This window comes from Phoenix dactylifera, unplaced genomic scaffold, assembly GCF_009389715.1.
Source record: "Phoenix dactylifera cultivar Barhee BC4 unplaced genomic scaffold, palm_55x_up_171113_PBpolish2nd_filt_p 002056F, whole genome shotgun sequence".
NCBI classification, from domain to species: Eukaryota; Viridiplantae; Streptophyta; class Magnoliopsida; order Arecales; family Arecaceae; genus Phoenix; species Phoenix dactylifera.
The window spans coordinates 16,284-34,844 of NW_024069331.1; the positions used below are offsets into that span (position 1 = coordinate 16,284).

Here is an 18,561-nt window from a genome sequence, read left to right on the forward strand (position 1 = left end):
GATAGGTCATCTGTGAAGGTTATGAAGAGGCATAATCACCTTTGGCACTTACGTTCATAGGTCCACATACATCAGTATGTATGAGGCCAAGAACATCACTGGCTCGTTCACCCTTTCCAGAAAAAGGTGACTTGGTCATTTTACCCAGAAGACAGGATTCACAAGTTGGCAATGATTCACAATCATTGATTTCTAAAATGCCTTGTTGGGCTAACCTGTTTATCCTGTTTTTATTTATATGACCAAGCCGGCAATGCCATAAATAGGTTTCATTGACTTTATCTAATTTAGGGTGTTTATTAGATGTGTACATTACATTCACAGGCAATGATAGAGTATAAATGCCATATTTCATTTGTCCACTGAAAATTTTAGTATCATTCAAAATGATATCACAAAATCTTTCATTTATATAAAAGGTATAACCATTCTTGGCCAAAAAGCCTACAGAGATGACATTCATCAAGAATGCTGGACAAAAGTGACAATCATCTAACATAACTACTCCAGACTCAAAAAATAACTCAATGACTCCTAACACTACAGAAAAAGTCGGTTTTACCGACGCTTTTTTGCCGACGCTTTTGAAAAGCGTCGGCAATTGTTGGTCTAGCGTCAAAATTTGCCAACGCTTGGTACAAGCGTCGGCAAAAAACGACGCTAATAAGCGTTGGGGTAGTCGCCGACTTAAGACGACGCTAAAAAGCGTCGTCGGATACTTGGAAGACCACCAATCGGAGAGTCTGAGATTCCCTCCTTCCCCCCCGCTCTTCACAGTCTTTTAGCAAACTCCCCAATCAATCGCCTCCAGCGCCGCACCCCTACGATATGTCTATAAATCTTTCTTCCTTCCCCTTCTCTCCCACGTCTCCTCCTCCACTTTCTCCTGCCCCTCCTCTTCTCCCTTCTTCTTCTTGTGCTCTGTCTTGGGTTGCAAGAAGCCCCTGCTTCTCGCGAGAAGCGCGGCGTCTCGCCGTATGCCAAAAGAAGCGGAGGAGAGCGGCGATCTTGGTGTCGGCGTCGGCGAGGAAGATGACGATAGAAGAGATAAAGGAACAGGAGGTCGAGGAAGCGCCGCCGCTGTTGGAGGATGCCGAGGCCAACTCCAGGCCTCGATGCATTGCTCTCTTCGTCGAGCCCTCTCCCTTCGCGTCCGTATTTCCGCCCTCCCTCTTTCTTTGATTTTTTTTTCTTTGATGCTTGATGACTGCTGCTGTGCTGGAAATATACCGCTGGAGGAGCTGCTGGTGATGTGCCAGGGAGACGGCGGCGGGGCTGGCGGAGATCGAGGCGATCGCCGGCGTCGAGGGGGTCGACGTGGTGCAGATGGAGCCGCTGGATCTGAGCGCGAGGATGGGATCCTAGGAATCGGAAGGTGAGGGATGCGATGAAGGATATCATATGAAGATGAGAAGGATATCTGTGGGATCCTTGGTTTCTGAACAAAACACTTGAAAATACTAATGAGATTTCATGAACAGGCCTTCTAGTGTTCCTGAAGGAGCTTATGTTCAGTGGGAAATTGAGCTACTTGGCTTCATTGAATTGGTTTCCTCATGGAGGCTGGCTAAGTTGAATCCATTAATACCCGCAACTCCGTGGATATTGCGATCCGAGTAGTGTAATTGGCAGCAGTTTATCCAAATAGCACCACGGCGTGAGGAGGCGGAGGAGGAGGAGGAGGAGCAACTTTGAAGGAGATTGGCGGCTGCCATATGGATGCAAGTCCGGCAGTCTTCATAAGAGAGATCACTTTGGCAGAGGAAGGAGCCATAGATGGCGCCAGGACCGCTTCCAATTGCCCCGCTGCCGGAATTGGAACGCAAAGCCTTGGATCTCAGGGAGGAGAAGAGGGCCTCGAGACTAGTCCGAGTTGTGTCATCTTGGATGAACGAATCATCTGAGCAATCAAGTTTGATGGGTTTGAAGGTGGGAGTACTCTTAGTAGCACCAAACGAAGAATGGAAGAGAACATGAGAAGTAGCAAGGAAGAGGAGGAAACTGAAGGCCTCTCTTTGGTTGCACAAGATAAGCATCCACCTGCTGGTTTGATCCATTCCTCTGGTATAGTTGGTGGACAAAAAGAGTGGGGGCTGAGAGGAAATAGAAGATGATAGTTGTTGATAGGATTCTCTCCCTCTCTCTCTCTCTCTCCTTCTTTGTTTTTTTTCCTCCAACCTTCTGTCTCCTGGGTGGCAATGTGAACTAATAAATGTGTAACAGAGGAGAGACGGGAGAGGAAAGTGAGGGTCGGTGACTCCTTTTGACCAAGAGGTCGAAGGAAAACAGCCAGGGGTAAGGAGGAGCACGAGACGCATAAGCCGCCGAGAAACTTTAATTGATTGTGGTCCTTCCCTCTGTTTTGCTAAAGAAAAAGGGGGATTCTTGTGTATTCTTGTGGATCACATGGAATACAGTTGATATGCAATGGAGGGGCCTGCTCAAGTGAAGCATGAGATTTTGGTTCTTACCTTCTCGGTCAATGTAATATCTGATTTCCTTCCTGAGTACTGTTAGAAGCAATATGCAACAGTGGATGGTGGAATTTGAGTACGCTTCAGGTCTTTTGATTGATGAAAATATACATTCATATTTTTATTTTTTTTTTAAAAAATAGCAATCCCGACGCTTTAAAGCGTTAGTAAATAAAAGTTGTGGCACGCCTACGCCGACGCTTTAAAGCGTCGGCAAAACTGGGTATGCTTTCCCGACGCTTTAAAGCGTCGGCGAATGTCGTTTTTGCCGACGCTTTTATTAGCGTCGGGAAAGCCCTGTTTTTGCCGACGCTTTCTCTTAGCGTCGGCAAAAATCGGACCCACGCCCACCTGCCCGACGTCTGACCCACGCTTTGTGAAGCGTGGGCTGGGAATTCGCCGACGCTTATAAGCGTCGGTAGAGACAAAAAAAAGCGTCGGGAGTTATTTTTTCTTTTGTAGTGTAAAGCTAGGACTGGAACAGATCTTCCATCACCAACATTTAGGAATCGATCGCCATTCTTGAATCTTCTACTTACTTGAAGTCCCTGCAAAGAATTGCAAATATTAATTGGACTTCCGGTATCCAATACCCAGGTAGTAGAATCATAAACAGAAAAATTACAAGGTGTTATCATATAATTACCTTGTGCAGCAACTGTTTGCTGCATTTTCTTCTTTGGCCTGTTTGGATCAAGGGATGCTAAATAAGCCGGACAGTTCCGCTTCCAGTGACCCTGCTTCTTGCAGAAGAAGCATTCTGCCTTACTCTGATCAGATTTCCGCTTCATAGTCTGTTTGGGCTTAGAGACCCCAGCACGAGCTTTCTGCACCTTCTTCTTCTTTCCTTTCTTAAAGGAAGAAAGTCCTGCAGAAGTCCCACCTACCACATTCACCGACTCCTTTTTGAGTTGGTGATCCTTCTCATAGGTCTGCAGTAATCCTAGCAAACCATGATAGGATACTTCAGGTTTAGTTATTCTATAATGACTAAGGAAGGTCAGGTAGGACTTAGGAAGTGAATTCAAAATGGCATCCTTGCCCAATTGCTCATGCAAAGGAAAGCCAAGTTTACTTAGGCGATCAATTTGTTCGACCATGTACAATACATGATCGGTGACCGATGCCCCTTTCCTCATGCGGGCATTGAATATAGCGCAGGAGGTCTTATGTCGTTCAACATCATCAGGTGTACCGAAAGACTCCTTCAACATTTGAAGGATTTCCACTGGCTGCGCTTCCTCGAATTTACGACTAAACTCGTCATTCATCGAGGCCCTCATGATGCAACGCACTGTAGTGCGATCGTTGAGCCACTTCTGATAAGCATCTCTGATTGCACGTGGTGCATTGGCTGCAGGTTCCTCAGGTGCAGGATCCGATATCACATACAGGATCCGCTCATGCTCCAATACTATTTTCATCTTTCGATACCAGCTATCGAAGTTAGGTCCATTAAGCTTATCATTGTCTAATAGTGTTCGGAGGGACAATGAGTTAGCCATATCTGAAAAATAAAGGAAAAACCCAACTAATCAGTATATGATTTATTTAATCCTAAAGACTTGGACTTTAGTCTAAAGTTTTCTCCCATTATTTTAATCGAATTAATAGCCTCTACCTTTAATTCGAGGAATTACTTTAATTCCTTAGCGGGTACTAGAATCCACATGGACTGTATACAGGCCCGAGGAAAGCTCGGCCAACCCATATGCATCTAAGGGTAGGTACATTACCAATTATTTCTCTAAATAATTTCTAGTATTTTATTTTGCCCCAGGTGGTAATCAGTAGGCGGAGGCCTCCACTGAAAATCCTGGTCAGATCCAACCATTAATGAACTAACTCGATGACACTACCTAATGTATGATCAGGCCCGAGGAAAGCTCGGCCAACCTAATCACAATCAGATAGCTCAAAGAGCTATCATATAATGAAGGATAATTCCAATATTCAGATGAACACCAGACGGAAGCGTCCTGCATGTCCAACTGAAATACTGGACCAATTATCATCCATTTTAATGGGAGGCTATGACCTAGTTATCTATATAACTATATCATTTTAAGGACCTAATAATTTAGAGGATTTTAGAGAGACCGATAATTCTATATCCTCCCACTGACTGCACTGAGTCATATAGAGGACATAGAATTTCATTGGTCTATGGACATCTAAATCAGTCATACTGATTTCCTTATTGACATGGGTGAGTACCAAGTCTCAAGATATCTAAATCAAAGCTTGAACGACCACATTGGCCAGGTAAGAGAGATCACGGGAGGGTTCCGCCATTAACCGTCTTTCCTAGACACCAACAGAGTTGGCCAGGAAAGAGGTAGCCCCAATTAAAAACCATGATCAAATGCCGACTTACCTTAGACACCAATTGGTTTATCAAGTTGATTTAGGTTATCCTTGGGAACTCGGGCTCGACCACTAAGCCACAATCAGATCCAATTGAAATGTTTGGATATGATAAACTACAACTATTGAGTTTGATCATTTTATAAACCTTGATTTAGTCTAGTTCAACTATTGATTAGATTAAATCATGTTTCTTAAGTTAGTCCATTTCAATTTGATTTCATGATTAGGTCTAACCTAGTCAACTAATCTGATTGTGCTAACCCATCCCCAAATCCCATGTTCAAATTTAAATTTTAATTCGAATTTCAAATTTTGAATTTTAAATCTTTATTTGAAATTCAAATTTTAAATTTTAAATTCAACATTTAATTCTTTATTAAATGTATTATGATCATGGATTCAAGGTGTCAATTTATTCCAAATATAAACAATTTATATTTAAACTTTGTGGTCATAATAAATTTAAAACTGAAATTTCATAAACATCAATTATGCATAATTTCACAAAAATAAACTATTTATTTTATGATACAAATTAATCTCAATTTTGTGCTAGGACAACCTTTTCACTATAAGGGGTTAACCTTATAGCAGGACAACCTTATAATTCAGCACAAGATTGATATTTTATCAATAAATCTAGATCTAATCTAAATTTAAAAATTAAATCATGCATAATTCTAGATATTATAGGCCAATTTTACCGGCCAACCTGGCTCTGATACCAGTTGAAGGGAAAATATCCCGCAAAATCCGATAAAATCGGATGCCAGGTCAGAAAATCAGTTTTAAAATTTTATCTATTTATTTATAACAAGTATAAATAAATAACATAACTATATTATGTTTACCATACCTCAATCCCGCAGCGGAAGATGGTCAAGGTACTCAGGAACAGAATCTGGTACAGGGCCAAGTGCTGGATCAGATACTGGATCAGATGCAAGATCTGGTACTGGATCGGAAACTGGATCTGGAACTGGATCTGGTGCCGGATCTGGTACTGATGGATCTGGTGCAATGCAAGGCCCGGATGTACGGACCCTCTACTTCACACGCACACCAAGAAATGCAGGAAGGTAGGATGATGTCTGTATAGTGCAAAAAACCTTTTTGCAAATAAGCCCCTGGAAGAAAAGAATTTCAAAAATTCTTTCTTCCTTTTTTTTCTCTTTTCCCGTTTCCTTTTCCTCTTTCTTCCCGTTTCCTTTTCCTCTCCTTTCAAGCTACTCAAAAGATCACGAATCTCCCCTCTCCCCAGATCAAATCTCTAGCAAAGAATGAAGAGAACCTCAGCCTATTTATAGGCAAAGAAAAGGCTGAACCAGGGAAGAGAAAACGGCAAAAGGGAAGAGTGAACGCCAAACGTTTCATGATTTTATTGAATTTTTTGAACCGTTTGATTTCAATTAAATCAGTCCTATGTTAAAGAGGTTTCAAAACCAAAGAGACACGTCTCTTCGGATCTTCAAATGGTTGCAGGATGAGGAAGATCAAGCGGTCAATTGATGTGTTTCGAAGAAGGGAAAAAATGTGGTTCACGGGAGAACGATTCAGCAGAAAAAGTGGTTCACGGCTGATGTGGACCGAAGAAGAAACACAGGAAAGAGTCAATTAAATAGAGGGGCAAACTTGTAAATGGGTTAATTCAAATGGGCTGAATCAAATGGGCTTGGGTCCATCATTGGTTCTAAACCAAATTGAAGACCAATTTGAAAGATTTTGGATCCGGAAAAATTCCACATGAATCTGATTCATGTGAACTCCAATTAGTTCAATTTTTGGATCAATCCAAGTCACACTTGGACTAGAATAAATATGGAATAAATTCTAATAAAATCATCATGAAGCCCAATTACATTCATTTGAATCCAATTCAAAAACAAACTCAACAAATGAGTCCAAATCAATTTCAATTACATTAATTGAAACTTGATTAAGCCAGAATACAGACATAATTAAATACACATCCATGAAATTCAGTATGTACCTCATGTTCAGTGCTAGCTGAACATAGACAAAATCAAATCTCAAATGATCCACAATTTAATTCTCAATTAAATTGGATCAAGTCCTTCCTACTTAACTTGACTTATGTGCGTGACTCCGATAGGTTCGAACACTAAGCCGGTAGTACATGGACTACTCCATACACTAATCGAGGTGACCATCTAGCAATGATACCCGACGTCCGGATAGGTCGAATATGCAAAGCAACATTCAAGAACCTAGACGTATGGTTGTTGCATAATTCATCCCTATGACCTTCGATGCTCAAGATGACCTTAGAGAGGACTGTCGACCTCTGGGTCCGGTCATCCATAGTGTATTTCAAATAATCAAATCAAATCAAGTGACCTATCACTTGGTTTACCCTGGCCAAGGTTTTACTGAATTGAAATACAGTGAGACATCAACTCCTAAAATCTGGAGCGGTCAATCCCATCTTGACTCATACACAGACTTCGCGAGTACTTGACTGCACCCAGCATCCTTCCGATCCCTGAATTAGAAATTCAGGTCATCCAGTGCCTAAGTACAGTGAGTTGCTTGCAAGTCACCGTGACAGTCTCAGGTCTAAGGGGTACTTATGCCCATACGTTTTACGAGCTAACTCCCGACAGTGGAGTGCTACGCAGGTGAGTCACTATTCAGTGACGATGTACTCCTACATCTCACCTGTATGCCATACAGTGTCTCCACACTCCTTGGTTTAAGAGGACAACCAACTAAATGGCACACAACGACCTATACTTGACATAGCTATCGTCCAATTGACAGCTCGTCATTTGGTCGCGAACTGGTTTAAGGACTAAATGATAAAACCTCTTTTATCCACTAAATTAGTCCTAAGGACTTCTGTTGCCCAATGTGACAATCCAAGAGGGGGGGGGGGGGTGAATTGGTTTCTTCTAAATTTTTGGTACTTTTAAAACTTTCTTAATTAAGTGCGATGGATGCTCTCTTAGGTTATTTAAGTGAGTTAATCTAATGCAAGAAGAGAAGATAAAGCAAGAGAAAATGAAAGCACAAACACAATGCAAACACACCAATATATAGTGGTTCGGTGCTCTCCTTAGCACCTACGTCCACTCCCCAAGCGTACCCTTGGGAATTCACTATAATCTTGCGGATTACAGTTGGATTATTTTCCGGGCTCACAATCCAAAAACCTTGTTGGTTTTACGGGCTCACCAACGAACCTATACACTTGGTTTTCCGGGCTCACCAAGAACCTTGTTGGTTTTGCGGGCTCACCAACGAACCTATACAACTTTGGTTTTCCGGGTTCACCAAAAACCTTTGTTGGTTTTGCGGGCTTACCAACGAACCTTTGTTGGTTTTGCGGGCTTACCAACGAACCTTTACAAAGTGTTTAAACAAATGAAAAGAAAAGATTTAAACTCCTAGATGAGCATATAAAGCAATATGAACAACAAGAAGAGTTAGAAAGAAATTATCGCTTTGAAGTCGCTTTGCTCTTCTTGGTCAAGGAAGCTTCACTCTTCAATGGGGGAAGGAGCTCTTGATGACCCAAAGATTGATTCATAGATTGATTTTGATGATCACAAAACCTTGAAGTATAGATACTAATGTTTATGTTGCAAGGAGAAAGATATTTATGTTGCAAGGAACATAGCAAGTTGGAAGAACACAAGAAGGCCTCTAAAAGCACTCAAGAAAAGTTGGAAGAAAGCTACAAGTTATTGGCCCAAGTCTCAAGTTCAAAAGATTCAAATTGGAGGAGCAAATTCAAAGGAAAATTCAAAAGAATAGTCTTCGAGTCGACTCCTAAGGAATTCGAGTCGACTCCAATGGTTGCCGAGTCGACTCCAAAGAAAGCGAGAGTCGACTCTCAGTGGTACACAAGGGAAAACTCAGAGAAGCAGTTTTTGGACACTGAGATTCGAGTCGACTCCCACAAAGTCCGAGTCGACTCCAAAGACAGAACAACCCCAAGACAGAAGACGGTATTTTCGTCTCTGAGAGGGGAGTCGACTCCAAGACAAGTCGAGTCGACTCCAAGGCAGCGCGGCTCCAAAATACAGAGGATCAGTTTTCCGACTCTGAGATTCGAGTCGACTCCCAGACAGCTCGAGTCGACTCCAAGGCAGCACTACACTAAGATGGCAGAAGACCAACTTTCGAAAACTGAGAGCCGAGTCGACTCCAAGGAAGTTCGAGTCGACTCCAAGACTGGACGAGCCAAAAGACAGAGGATCGGGAGTTCGGACTCTGGGATTCGAGTCGACTCCCAGGACAGTCGAGTCGACTCGAGAGGACAAAATTCAAATTTGGAACAGTTGCCGAGTCGACTCCGGAAAAGCTTGAGTCGACTCCCGCTACAGCCGAGTCGACTCCTGATCGCGCGAGTCGACTCCGATCCCAACGGTAATATTGTCAGGAGGTGCAGACTGGTTCCAACGGCTATATTTTTGTCTCTAACGGCTATATTCTTGTTTCCACTCCATCTAAAGCTATAAAAACAAGAAGAGAGCTAGGGGAGAACTCATGGAAGTGGGAGAGATCATCTAGGAAAGAGATCTCAAAGAGATTACAAAGGAAATCTCCCATAAGCACAAAAGGGCCATCCAAAACGAAATAGAGAGAAGAAGAGCATCCAAGTGAATCCGAAAGCTTCCTCTCCATCCGTGTGCTGCCTCGGGGATCCTCTACTTCATGCCAAATCAGAGGAGGATCAAGTAAAGAAGAAGCCGAGCTCCTCCATCTTCAAAACTCGTTTGAGGGCTTCTCTTTACTCTATTTGTTTATATTGTCATATCTGCTTGTTTAAGAAGCTTTGATTTGTTTTTATTCTTTGTTTTAATATCTTGTAACTTGATTCAATCAAGGGATTGAATCAAGGGGTTAAAGGTTTGTTGGTGAGCCAAAGGGAAAACCAACGGTGTAAGGTTTGTTGGTGAGCCAAAGGGAAAACCAACGGGATTAAGGTTTGTTGGTGAGCCAAAGGGAAAACCAACGGGGTTTAGGTTTGTTGGTGAGCCGAGGGTAAAACCAACGTGTAAGGGTTTGATTGTGAGCCCGGGAAAACAATCGGAGTGGTTCTAGTCGGTGAGCCTGGGAAAACCGACCGAGTTCGTTGTGCGCTCGTAAAACAACAAGTTGGGTTGTGAGCTTGTAAAACAACCGGCTGTAATCGGTAGGATTATAGTGAAATTCCCAAGAGGTCTTGGGGAGTGGATGTAGGTGCTGGGGTGCACCGAACCACTATATGTCCTTTGTGTTTGTAATGCCTCTAGTTATTGTCTAACTAACACACTTACTTACTTAGATAAATTGCTTGCTTAATTCTTATCCGCACATCCTTTAGTTGCAAGCATATTTAATCAAGTCGAAGTCTATACATCAAACCCTTGCTAAGTTTAACTTTCACTGTGCATCTAGACAACTTAGCATAGTTAATCAAAAAGTTTTAGAAGTAGTTTAAAAGTTTTAAAAGACCCAATTCACCCCCCCTCTTGGGTTGTCACCTTGGGCAACAAGTGGTATCAGAGCAGGTGCTCAAATATTATTTGTAGTCTTAACCGACTAGAGCCAAAGATCATGACAACTCAAATAGATAGTTTTCTAGGAGAAGGACAATCAATTGATACACCACCACTATTTAATGGCATAAACTATACACATTGGAAAATACGCATGCGCATCTTTATTCAATCACAAAACTATTATTTATGGAAAATCATAATAAATGATCTTCACACACTCTCTCAAACTTTTAATGAAAAGGATTTAGCACAATTGAATGCTGATGCCATGAACCTTTTATATTGTGCATTAGATAGGAATGAGTTTAATTGCATATCTTCTTGCATGACTGCTAAAGGAATATGGAATATGCTTGAAGACAAATATGAATGCACTAACAAATCTGAAACATCATGTGTAGAAGGAGAGCAGTATCATATTGAAAATCCATGCTTGGTGGCACATGAGGTACATGCTGGAACTGAAAGCAATTTTACATTTGATGAACTCCACGATGCCTTTTCTGATTTGTATTTAGAATATAAGAAACTTGTTTGTAAGAACAAGAACTTGAAGAATGAAAATCAAATTCTAATAGATGAAAAACTGAAACTAACTAGTAAAACTGAAATCTTAATTAAAGAAAATCAAGAACTAAATCAGAAAAACCAACTTCTCACTGAAAGCCATGATAAACTTAAGAAAAATAATGAATTGCTTTCAGAAGATAACAAAAGATTAACTAAAGAAGTTGACAAATTAAAACCTGTTGTTGAAAGATTTACTTTGAGCTCTGAAAAGTTGAATCTAATGATAAATAATCAAAGAGCTGAATTTGATAACATTGGATTGGGATGTCAACCTTGGTACACCCAAAAATCTTTCAAGAATATGTTTGTTAAAACAGTTTCTAATCATTTTAAAATAGATTTTTATAATGCTGATAAACAGGAACAAAGGTTATGCAAAATCTCTTCTGTTCCTAAATCTGTACATTACAAATTTGATAAACCTAAAAGGCAAAAACAGAAAACTGAAGGATTATCTACCACTCATGTTAAATCCATGTTTGTTAAATTTAATAAGAAGATGCAGAAATACACTTCTTGTAGTCCAAAAATCTGCAAGCCTATGGACAAAATAGCTATTAAGAAAATATGGGTTCCAAAAGGAACAATAATAGCTAACCTGCAAGGACCCAAAAGAGCTTGGGTTCCTAAGTTGAAAATCTAAATATTTTCTGCAGGTGTGTCTAGCACTCAAGGCTCCAACAAAAGATGTTAAATTGGACATTGGGTGCTCTAGACATATATTAAAGAATAAAACTTAAATGTAATCAAGAAAAATAATTAAAATAGAAGAAATAACTTCAAATTTCTCCATCTTTCTATATTATACTTTACTTATTGTTGGATAAGTTGCTAGATGATTAATCAATTTATTAAGATTAACTCTATGAATTCTCTATATGCTTGATTGAGAGCTTTTATCCATGGCATTATTGTTTATTGATCATAGATATGAAAATGTGTACTTGGTATGCCTTTGAATATTGCACTATAAATACCAAGATTAAAGAAACCATCTTTGGCATATAATATCAACTCATGCGAGTATGGATTTAATTTCAAAAGACTTTGGCATTGGCTTACTTAGAGTATCTTCTGAAAGGTCAAAGTTTGCTATGCATGTTAACTAAGGAAACAAACAAGAATCAATTTCTAAATCTAAAGATGTTGTTTCTATCACTGAGTTTTCAAAAGCTTACATTGGATTTGTTCTTGGCAAATAAAACTGAAGTATTTTCTGTATTTGCTAAATCCTGTAAAAGTGTTTCAAATGAAAAAGGTTTCCAAACTGTGAAGAATCATGACACAGTGTTGAAAACCAAAATCCTGATAAAAGTTATACAGAAAATAATATTAAATCCAATGATTTCAGCACCAAGGACACCATAAGTAAAATAGAATTAATAGAATTCTTGAAGAAATGAAAAAGACAATTATGTATGATAGTCATCTATTTAAAAGACTATCATCACTGCTTGTCATACATATGACTTCTATTAAATCTATTTTTGATGAAAATTTTGATCTTCTGAAAAATGGAAAATGAACCATTGCATATCCTTTTCAGTCGTACATGTTATGCTTGATATGCTCTTATGAAAATAATGCCAAATCTGATAAAGATATTTCTATTCTTGGATATCATTCATCAAGCAATGCATATAGAGCATTCATGAAAAGATTCTAGTTGTAGAAGTATCAATTCATTTTGATTCTTTATGAGACTAGTGATTTATTATCAAGATACTAAAATTATATGGTTAATCTTTTACATATAACAATCTGAAAAACTTGTTAATAATTAGAACCAAATTGGATTTTTCAGATATGCTCTTAATAAAAAATTTTTGACTATTAAAAGACTAAATTAAGAAAAGATAAAATAGATCTTGATAAGATTCTTGCATAATTAGAAGTAAAAATCACCTTTATCATTTATTTGCTTTACGAGCGTTATTTTCTATCAAATGAATGTGTAGAACACACTCTTGTGTGGTTATTTCATTAAAAAGGAGATCTATGTAAAATAACCACCATACTTAAAAATACACATTACATATATGATAAAGCAATATGAGATTTGATACAAGCATCAAAAACTTAATATATAAAAGCTTAAGTAAATTTTTTGATAGAAAGCAATAGTGATAAATCTATGGATCAAAAAGAAGAATTTGTAATATTTTATTTGCTCAAAGAATGCATTGATGACATCAGTTTTGGTTCTACTAATGAAGAGTTATATGAAGATTTTACTTAGCTCATGTAAGGTGAGTTTGAAATATGTGTGATGAATGAATTAACATCTTCTCTCAAACTCCAAATTAAGACAAACAAGAAAGGGGATCTTCATTGACCAATGTTAGTCCACAAGAACACTCTTATAGAAGATTGGCATGAAGAAGGTACATCTAAGACCCCATCTTGTAGAATTTGAATAGGATGAGCAAAGTAGATCTATTGTTTAAAGTTGTATTGAAGATTGATAGAATAATTATTTCATCATACAGCTAATAGACCAGAATGTATGCTCATTATGTGCACTTGGGCAAGACTTCAATCTAACTTTAATGAATCTTATTTTATTGATAACAAATAAATCATAATCTGAATTTCTGATAGAAACAACTGTTTAAGATAAAATTGATTAAAACTTAGCTAAAATATCTTATTGATAATTATCTTAAACAAATAGAATCTAAACTAAATTATTTTTGAAAATAAGAAATTGAATTGACCTTGATAAATCTTCTATTGCCTCACATGCTTGTCCTTGAACTATCTTGGTTAATGAAACTATCTCTTTAGTTCAAGTGAAATGTGCTTGCTTATATTTAGGCAATCTCTTGAGTAAAGTGATTCAACATTTGATTATTGTCATATCTTATGATTGAGTCATCTAGTTTAAATAAAAATATGTTGGTTGAATGTTTTGTATCTTGAAGAAACTAATGACCTCCTTTCAAGAAAGAAAAGGAGTTTGTTAATAATGCAGGATCCTTGAGCAAGAAAATGAGAGATCTCAACTTGAAGGATATCTCCATGTAAGATACAATAAACATTCACATGCAAACAAGAGAGAGGACCTTCTTCAGCCAAAAGTTCATACATAAGAAATCTAGTAGGTATTTGACTGAAGAATGCAGAATGAAATGGTAATTCTAGATACTTCTCTCATAAATTAATTGAGCAAAGTCAATAACTTAAGTCTTATTACGACATGATTAAAGTCTTTAATTATTAATTTTTGATATCATGTCTATAATTGATTGAATTGTACTTTTAGAGAGTGTTTCATGGTTTGCCAAAACTAGAATATATCTTTGCATATGTCATAACCATGAAATACACAAGTATATGCTTAAAATTTTGATGTAAAATAACTTATGAGAAGTTATGAATCCATGAGCATAATGAAAATGTTGTTTGCATGATACACATATAAATGATACACAAGATAAATTCTTTATTCTGCTCTTTCGTGTAAATTACTTGAGAATAACAAAAAGAGAGAGAGATAAATAAAAGAAAATGGATATTATTCAAGAGAAGTAAAATCCAAGTAGAGGCAAATACCCCAATCTTAAGGAAAAGCAAAACAAGCATAATATATTCGGCACATTTGGAAGGGATAAAATTCGTAATTAATTACACTTAAACAGGAATAGTTTGAAGTGAACTTTATAAATTTTCTATATTGCTCATCATAGGGATGGTGCCAATGGGGAGGCTAGTGGTAGTACCCGGCACTATTTGACCCAACTATTCGGTGTAGGGCATATTAGGGACGGCACAAGAGGGAGGCTAGTGGTAGTACCTCGTGCCCCTTCCAACTCCACCGGATAGGGAGCAAATAGAGTATAGAGCATAAGAAAGTTATAAATGAAAGACAAAGTTAATGAAAGTAGAATTAAGTCAATTTTTTTTAATCACTTGAAAACACACTTTAAGGATAAAATCATTGCAAGATTATATATAAATAGGGGGAGTTTATTTGAAAAGAATTGATTTTGATCCTTGACATTCTTGTACTTAGTATTTTAATGCATGACTTAACACATGGTATATTTTGCATATGGTATGATGTCTTGATTTATTGATTCTCAATGTTTTGTAATGCTTCATCCTTGGACAATTTGTTTGAATGTTTGAATTGCTACATAACATCTTTTGTTTGGTTCTATTGAAAAGAAATTTCAGATTTGTCATTCATAATCATCTCTAAAATCTGAAAGTCGAATAAAATTGTAGAAAGGAGAAGAGAAGAGTATCTCTATTTAGGAAAAATAAATTGATTTTGATCTATCTTTCTAATTGCCTAACTTTGATACATAATGTTCTAATACTTGTTAAAATATCCTTATTTTGTAATAATTTAAGATGAGCCACAATGTGAAAGATACATATCTCAAACTATGACTTAAAAAGCCTCTATTGAAAATCTTTATGAAATTCAGAATATGATTTTGTATAAAAGTTTAAACTCCATATGATTACTAAATAAAATGTTAATGTAAGAAAAACAGAATTTATTTTGATCGCTCCGATACACTTCCGAAACATATCATTTCTTATCTTCAAAGTGTACTCATATTGGTCTAAATGGTGTGTCTTTCAATGATCTTGATTACAAGCAAATATTTTTAAATATATGACTTTATTTTAATATTTAAAATTTTATTGAGCTTCATGTGTACATAGCTGAAAAACTGTGATTAAGAAATTGAAGTTTATAAAATATATACCTCAATGATCATCTATATGTTTTTCCCTCCTACATTATAAAAGACTTCCATTAATATAGTGAATGATCTTAAAGCCTAGAAATATTTCACCTCACTCAAATGAGTCTAAAAGAAAGAAAATGTAAATGGTTTTGAAAGAAACTGAGCTTCAAATGAATCATTTTTGATTAATATTTCAGTACATTTTCTCAAAGTTGAAGAGGAAGCATACCTTGTTCTTAAAGGATTAGAAAGAGTAATTGCTACAAATTTTGAATAATACTAGATTACTCTACATTCTCGATGTCATAGAATTTCAGTGTTATTCACGTTTATCACTATAATCTGAAATTCAACAATTTAAAATGATTAAAGAAGAATGCATCTTTTGAGGGGGAGCTTTAGATATTCAGTATCCTATCCCAAAGACACTTTATTTTGATGCATGCTTTGAACTTTATGGATTGATTTTGATGAACCTCCTTATATTGCAAGACATGCTTTAATTACCTTGAGATGAGTTCTATAAAGGTTGTCTTATCTCAAACCTTGAGTCTTATGAAAATAAGCTGAAACTTATAGAAAATATATTTTTGAGATTGACAATTTTGTTGAACATTATCTTAGGATTCTAAACTCTTAAATGGAATGATCAATTGAGGGGGAGAAAGAAAATTTCAGAAGGAGAGGTCTTATGGAACTTAATTACATGAATCTATAGGAGAGGGAAAGAATACTAAATGAAAAGTGATCCTAATACTCTCCAATATGTATCATCTGAAATTTAAATCTGAAAATCTTTATGATACACCTTGAGGCGTGTTATTTGGTTAGTATATCTTATGCATCACTCATGAACCAAATTACAAATCTTGAGAGCCTCTAACTTAATGAAAAAGGGGGAGAATAACGTGTAATTGACTTGAACTTTAGAACTTAAATTGTGTGCCAATTCATATTGTTATGTATCAAATTGTGCTTACTTTCTACAGAGATAAAAGAAAGTCTCTAAAGAAATCATGTTGCATGATTTCATATTTTGGTGTTTGTGCCCCAATGATCTTATTATCATTAAAGAACTTTGAAGTTATTAAGACTTAATGATCCAACATGATGATGTGTCTTTTACATATATAGGTTTTGACCTGTTACTCTGAAAATTAATTAAATTGCTCTCCTGTTGATAAAACACTTAATAGATTGGGCAAAAGATCTTAAATGAACAAGCTTTCATACTTATTATTGAAGAGATGTTAGACTTCCATTCGTGCTTTTCATTGAATATCATTTGTGGTACTTCTTGAATTAACCTAAGAGAGATTCCACCCACACTTGATTAGAAAACTATCTGTGGTATCAAATTAGAAAACTTCTTGAAATCACATTCAATGTGTTCTGCTCTGAAATTATCTTAATTGGCTCTGATCTGTGCTCACTAATCTGATTCCAATATTATTGCCTTGAGTTATATGATTCATATTCTTGCAATAATTCAACATTCAAATCAGAGTACAATAAGGAAAAGAAATATTTGTGCTTAATGTTTCCCTATTTTTTTTTGATGTTGTCAAAAAGGGGGAGAAATATTTAAGTATATGCTTATAATGCTTTTTGTATTGAGTACAAATCAGCTTAAATTGATTGTGTTAAGCTGATTGAATCTAAAGCAGTATCATGAAGTATGTTTCAAATATATATGTTTTCTACTTCATGCAACTTAGCTATGTATTACTTCTAGAAAACAATATCTTTTATATTGCATATACTCCAAGTTTTGTCATCATCAAAAAGGGGGAGATTGATGACCCAAAGATTGATTCATAGATTGATTTTGATGATCACAAAACCTTGAAGTATAGATACTAATGTTTATGTTGCAAGGAGAAAGATATTTATGTTGCAAGGAACATAGCAAGTTGGAAGAACACAAGAAGGCCTCTAAAAGCACTCAAGAAAAGTTGGAAGAAAGCTACAAGTTATTGGCCCAAGTCTCAAGTTCAAAAGATTCAAATTGGAGGAGCAAATTCAAAGGAAAATTCAAAAGAATAGTCTTCGAGTCGACTCCTAAGGAATTCGAGTCGACTCCAATGGTTGCCGAGTCGACTCCAAAGAAAGCGAGAGTCGACTCTCAGTGGTACACAAGGGAAAACTCAGAGAAGCAGTTTTTGGACACTGAGATTCGAGTCGACTCCCACAAAGTCCGAGTCGACTCCAAAGACAGAACAACCCCAAGACAGAAGACGGTATTTTCGTCTCTGAGAGGGGAGTCGACTCCAAGACAAGTCGAGTCGACTCCAAGGCAGCGCGGCTCCAAAATACAGAGGATCAGTTTTCCGACTCTGAGATTCGAGTCGACTCCCAGACAGCTCGAGTCGACTCCAAGGCAGCACTACACTAAGATGGCAGAAGACCAACTTTCGGAAACTGAGAGCCGAGTCGACTCCAAGGAAGTTCGAGTCGACTCCAAGACTGGACGAGCCAAAAGACAGAGGATCGGGAGTTCGGGCTCTGAGATTCGAGTCGACTCCCAGGATAGTCGAGTCGACTCGAGTGGACAAAATTCAAATTTGGAACAGTTGCCGAGTCGACTCCGGAAAAGCTTGAGTCGACTCCCGCTACAGCCGAGTCGACTCCTGATCGCGCGAGTCGACTCCGATCCCAACGGTAATATTGTCAGGAGGTGCAGACTGGTTCCAACGGCTATATTTTTGTCTCTAACGGCTATATTCTTGTTTCCACTCCATCTAAAGCTATAAAAACAAGAAGAGAGCTAGGGGAGAACTCATGGAAGTGGGAGAGATCATCTAGGAAAGAGATCTCAAAGAGATTACAAAGGAAATCTCCCATAAGCACAAAAGGGCCATCCAAAACGAAATAGAGAGAAGAAGAGCATCCAAGTGAATCCGAAAGCTTCCTCTCCATCCGTGTGCTGCC

General features: G+C 37.6%; 1 protein-coding gene across 1 annotated transcript; it reads right to left on the bottom strand.

Moving 5' to 3' along the window:
* Positions 1-1,481: 1,481 nt before the first annotated feature.
* LOC120109339 (putative cysteine-rich receptor-like protein kinase 20) lies at positions 1,482-2,588 on the bottom strand. Its single transcript, XM_039123091.1, has one exon. The coding sequence runs from the start codon at positions 2,316-2,318 to the stop codon at positions 1,512-1,514; it is 807 nt and encodes a 268-aa protein (XP_038979019.1). The 5' UTR covers positions 2,319-2,588; the 3' UTR covers positions 1,482-1,511.
* Between the last annotated feature and the right edge of the window lie 15,973 nt (positions 2,589-18,561).